This window comes from Electrona antarctica (genome assembly GCF_951216825.1).
Source record: "Electrona antarctica genome assembly, chromosome: 10".
In the NCBI taxonomy this organism is placed as follows: domain Eukaryota; kingdom Metazoa; phylum Chordata; class Actinopteri; order Myctophiformes; family Myctophidae; genus Electrona; species Electrona antarctica.
The window spans coordinates 27537204-27542940 of record NC_136791.1 but is presented as its reverse complement, the minus strand read 5'-3'; the positions used below and the strand labels follow the sequence as shown (position 1 = coordinate 27542940).

Genomic DNA, 5737 nt, shown 5'->3' with positions numbered 1-5737 from the left:
TGGAAATAAAAACGTCTGGGTTTCTGAGGCTAGCCTATAAGTGACGTGGAGAGACTAGGCGTGTTTTCACTGACCGCTGGTGAATCAACTGAACTACGTGCTACTATGACGCCACTCACCGCCACACCAGGTGTCAGAATATTAGCGGGTGCGTGGGTGCGTTGGGTTTGCAGAACGCACGCCCCGACAGAGTGACATGCAGACGTTATTGTGTGGGGAGCGGGGGCCATAAAATGACCGGATGATAAGGTCAAAGCAGGATTTATAGAGTCACAGATATCCTCTTTAGTGACGCAGTAAAAACAACTACTCATTAACCACCTGATGTCCAGGCCGCGGCCCTGCCCTGCCCTGCCCTGTGGGGGCAGACGCCTTTAAAAAGGGCCGTTCTGGCGGTTGGGAGTACAGAACAACTGAAGGTGACTGTCTGGACAATACCTACTGAGATACACCAGCCTACTGAACCACACCAACAACAACCACTCAGCTGACTATAGACACTACCTACTGATCTACAGCAACAACCAGCAAGCAACAAAACAACCCCAAACACCATGAAGACCAGCATGCTGTCTGCCATCACTGTCCTGTTCCTGGCTTTCACCTTCACTTCTGATGCCGTCCAGGTCCAAGTAAGTGACAATTCAATTCAATTAAATCCGTAAAGTACAAATACACTTTGATGTCAGCCTTGTATACTTACAAAGGTAATAGAGCATGCACCTCCACTCTGGCCCAGGTGCTGGACAAAAGGCAGTACAAGAGGAAAAAATAAAGTCAACGTTTCGATCAACGTTTCGATCACTGGGATCTTCTTCAGGAAGGATTCCTGAAGAAGATCCGAAACGTTGAATCAATAAACCAGTGGAGCTAAGTTTTCTACCAGTGTTGCAGACTCTATTTTTTCCTCTCAGCCTTGTATACTTCCCCACTATATAAGGGAAGGAACTTAAATGCCTTGACATAGGCTACAAAGTAATCTTGAACTTTCAACTGAAGCAGGCCTACTACACATGATGTGACAGAGCAACTTTCACACTTAGTGGAGTAATATTTCACCAGGAGTATCTATACTTTGCCTCGATCAGGTACTGACTGGCTGAGTACTCTGTCAAACACGTGTCTGCCTGTGGCGGCCTTTAAAACTGTGTTCACTGAGTTTGTACCTCTCTCTCTCTCTCTCTCTCTCTCTCTCTAGGAGGGTGAATTTTCTTTCTCGGCGGAGTCGGTCAGGAAGCTCCAGGCGTTGACCAATAGCGTGGCAGCGGAGCAGCGAAGCCCCCGGCTTTCGAGCCCCGGTGCATCGTGGGTCTGCGAGGACCCCGAACTCCCACTGGACTTCCTGCCTCTCTGCCAGCAGCCAGGAGCAGCCACGGCTCTGTCCAACCTAGGTCCGATTATTATTATTATTATTATTATTATTATTATTATTATTAACCTTATTATTATTATTATTATTAGTATTAGTATTAGTATTATTTTCATCATCATCATCAAGGAGCTGCCATTGTTCTGTCCTGGTCAGATATATATGATCAATTATTCTCTTAGAGATAGAGATCATTCTATCCATTTCTCTTTCGACAAACAAGATTTTGTTCGATTATTTAAAACTTTCAGCCAAAGCCCTTTATTTTTATTTTTTTAAATGACTGTCGATAAAAAAAAGATCTATTAAACCGATTCGTTTTAAGAACTGTCATGCCTCTAAGTCTAATTCATATAAACTGTACGAGCAGCTATTTGAATAGTGAGCGTTTTGAGTGTAATTTGGGTGTTTCTTTTTATCATTCTTACAGTGATGGTCCCCATGGATGTGTGTGAGATCTGCTCCTTTGCTGCCTGCACTGGCTGTTAACATTTACCAGTAACCCACCGCACTGGCTGTTAACATCTACCACTACCTACCCCACTGCACGCCACTGGCTGTTAACATCTACCACTATACCTACCCCACTGCACTGGCTGTTAACATCTACCACTACCTACCCCACCGCACTGGCTGTTAACATCTACCACTACCTACCCCACTGCACTGGCTGTTAACATCTACCACTACCTACCCCACTGCACTGGCTGTTAACATCTACCACTACCTACCCCACTGCACTGGCTGTTAACATCTACCAGTAACCCACTGCACTGGCCGTTAACATCTACCATTAGTGGTGGAAGATGTACTTGGATTTTGAGCAGCAATACCACAATGTAGAATTACTGTTACAAGAAAAAGGCCTGTCTTCAAAACTTCAAGTCTAAAAACCTAAGTCTAAGTACTCAAATTTTACAAAACATTGTCAAACCTTTAAAAAAAACAAGTCCGATCTACATGCTCAACAAAGTCTTTAGCTTGTGGCTAAGGCTATTTTTCAATTCCAAAATATGAAACGATGCTTAATTGGAATGTTTTGTTCTAATAATCTAAATCTTACAGACTAACAATTGCCATGGAGTAAAAAGAACAATATTTGCCTCTGAGATGTAGTGAGAGTGAAGGATAAATAAGTGTCAAAAAATGGAAATAATACTCAAGTAAAAGTACCTAATTTGTTTTTTTTTACAAAAGTACACTTGCGTAAATGTACTTGGTTGCTTTCTACCACTGCCTGAATGAAATGGAAAGACATGTTTTGCCAGACTACCTTGTTGTTTTCTATTGTTATCCTAATAACTATTAGACCTAAGAGTTCATTTCTCTGTCCAGAAAGTACCTCTACATTCTAAGACAACTGTTTTCTCTACAAACTGTTACTTATTGCAGCATACTAGCCATTTATTTTCAAATCACATTTTCAGCTGCGTAATTTATATTTGGAAATAATTTTGATATTTTAAGTTATATTTCAGAGACTGTCTTGCAGATCTTTGTACACTCATTTTTTCATTTGTATTTTTGAATAAAAAAAAGCAAAGTTTAACTCAGTGTTGTGTGTGTGCATTCCAACAAGTCATGTATTTATTTTCCAACCATTACATTAATATTTATCCCTGGAAAGTTGCTTCGTCAAATTTGCACTTGAGGTAAAGTACTAATGTAGCCTATACATGCTTAATAGTACATGCTTATGCATATCTTGCATTTTTAAAAGCAGTATTTGAACTGCATACTCATTTAGAGTAGTTTGTTAATGTTTGCTGCCCTCTAGTGCTGTTCAGATAAATGACAACATGAACAAGTCCATTTTTGTTTCCCCCTTAATATATGCCTTCTTTTTCTTTTTTTTGGTATTTATATATATTCTTTCTTTTCAACTATAGCCGATCTGCATCGACACGTTGTTAATACTAAATACTAAAATAGTAAAAACCAAAGAAAAGGCAACGAAGTTTAGGGATAAGGGGTAAGGCACCGGCCAAAATAGGGCCTGTCCTAAAATTTGACTTGACCAATAGTCACCAAAATCATCAATTTAGGATTTCACAGATTCACTTATTTTTCAAACATGTATCATCTTCTATGAGGTTCAACGTAAATGATACACAACCAACGTTGAAACAGACAGACCGGCCCACCTACCACAACCCACCTGGCCTGTTCTGAACAAATCACTGCCTAGTATTATTCCTAGTCGTTGATAATCCCAGTGCAGTAACACGTTCCTTAGTGATGTTTTGGTTTCCTTGTGTTGGTTTTCTAAGGCCCTGAGCCCAAAGACCCCGCCCACTCTCTGAGTGGACTGCGTCTCTTCAAGAAAGCTACAGTCTGATAATCAGGCTACCTGTTCACAGTCACAGTGGCAGCCCAAATCCAGCCTGATTGATGCGGCCTGAACAAGGCTATGAAATGAAATGACATTTTTAGCCGTTTCAGACTGAATAAAAACAATGGGCCTCATGCGCCAACCGTTCTTAAGAAGTTCTTAAGAGGAAATGTGTTCTTAGACCCACTTAGGAAGTTTTTGAGAAGGTTTTGGGATCCCTCAATCTTTTCTTAGCTGTGATTTGTTCGTAGGTAAAAACAGAATCTACGCACACTGTGGAGCACTCTATAGGGTGCCTTTTTTGTTCTTAAATGCAATCTGAAAACATAAAGGAAAAACAGCGCCCTCTGCATGATGCTCAAAGTTTGGTCTGAGGACCTCAAGGGGTCCTTGTGGAAGTTCCAGGCAGTCCACAGCAAAATATGGAACATTTTACCACTTTAATCCCATTTTAATTTATATATAATATATATATAATAATATATAATTTATTTTTGAAAATAGCCAATCTACAAGCTCACAAACGCGTCCCATTACTGCCCATTTTGAGCTTGTAGATTTTCGAAACATTTTTATAAATAGCAGAAAATATTTTCATATGGGGGTCTGCAGAATGCATGTCAATTTTGGGGTCCTTGACATGAAAATGTTTGAGAACCACTGGTTTAGAGTTTACAACCCAACCCAAACAAACACAACATACCCACCACATAAGAAAGTTGACTATTGTGAGATAAATAATCAAATACATTCATGAATATTGAAAATATTGAAATATGAATATTTCTGTTCACTTCAGTACCTCTACAGTACTATTGATTTTTAATGTTTGGAGTCTGGTGTTCCACCATATTTAGACTTTAGTTTAGGTATTCTTGACTTCACTCAACTTTATTTCTGTGTGTGAGGTCCTGTGATTTTTGTGTGCGGCAATCACACACAGGTGTGACTGCAGGCAAGGCCATGGAGTCATGCAAAACCACACCCACCTGGGTGAACACAGGTAGGAAAGTGAATTCCCAATGCCTTATATGGGATTGGTGGGGCGGTTCCCTATGGTAATTAGGATGCTAATTAGGATATGTGGGGCGTCTACCTATGATAATTTGAATGAACTGGCACACCCCTTCAAGTTACGAGGATTTGGATTCATCATCATAAGAACATGCTTACGAACAATTCTGCCTACGTAAGAACGTTTCAGGAATCTGACTGGACTTCTCTTAGGAATTCACTTAGGAAGAAATGTAAGAGGAAAAGTTAGGAACTTATTGGCGCATGAGGCCCAATGGGCCTCATGCGCCAACCGTTCTTAAAGTTCTTAAGAGGAAATTTGTTCTTAGACCCACTTAGGAAGTTTTTAAGAAGGTTTTGGGATCCCTCAATCTTTTCTTAGCTGTGATTTGTTCGTAGGTAAGAACAGAATCTACGCACACTGTGGAGCACTCTTAGGGTTCTTTTTTCGTTCTTAAATGCAATATGAAAACATAAAGGAAAAACAGCGCCATCTGCATGATGCTCAAAGTTTGGTCTGAGGACCTCAAGGGGTCCTTGAGGAAGTTCCAGGCAGTCCACAGCAAAATATGGAACATTTTACCACTTTAATCCCCACCACATAACCCCCCCCCCCCCCCCCCCCCCCCCCCCCAAGTTGACTATTGTGAGATAAATAATAAAATACATTCATGAATATTGAAAATATTGAAAATATGAAAATGTATTTTCACTTCAGTACCTCCACAGTATTATTGATTTTTACCATATTTAGACTTTAGTTTAGGTATTCTTGACTTCACTCAACTTTATTTCTATGTGTGAGGTCCTGTGATTTATGTGTGCTGCAATCACACACAGGTGTGACTGCAGGCAAGGCCATGGAGTCATGCAAAACCACACCCACCTGGGTGAACACAGGTAGGAAAGTGAATTCCCAATGCCTTATATGGGATTGGTAGGGCGGTTCCCTATGGTAATTAGGATGCTAATTAGGATATGTGGGGTGGGGGCAGACGCCTTTAAAAAGGGCCGTTCTGGCG

The 5737-nt window shown here is 40.7% G+C and overlaps 1 protein-coding gene across 1 annotated transcript; it reads left to right on the top strand.

Annotated features, from left to right (window-relative positions):
• Positions 1–426: 426 nt before the first annotated feature.
• On the top strand, positions 427–1916 carry LOC306930996 (guanylin-like). The gene is made up of 3 exons (XM_079512151.1): positions 427–632; positions 1199–1391; positions 1800–1916. The coding sequence occupies exons 1-3, from the start codon at positions 555–557 to the stop codon at positions 1856–1858; spliced, it is 330 nt and encodes a 109-aa protein (XP_079368277.1). The 5' UTR covers positions 427–554; the 3' UTR covers positions 1859–1916.
• Positions 1917–5737: the final 3821 nt, after the last annotated feature.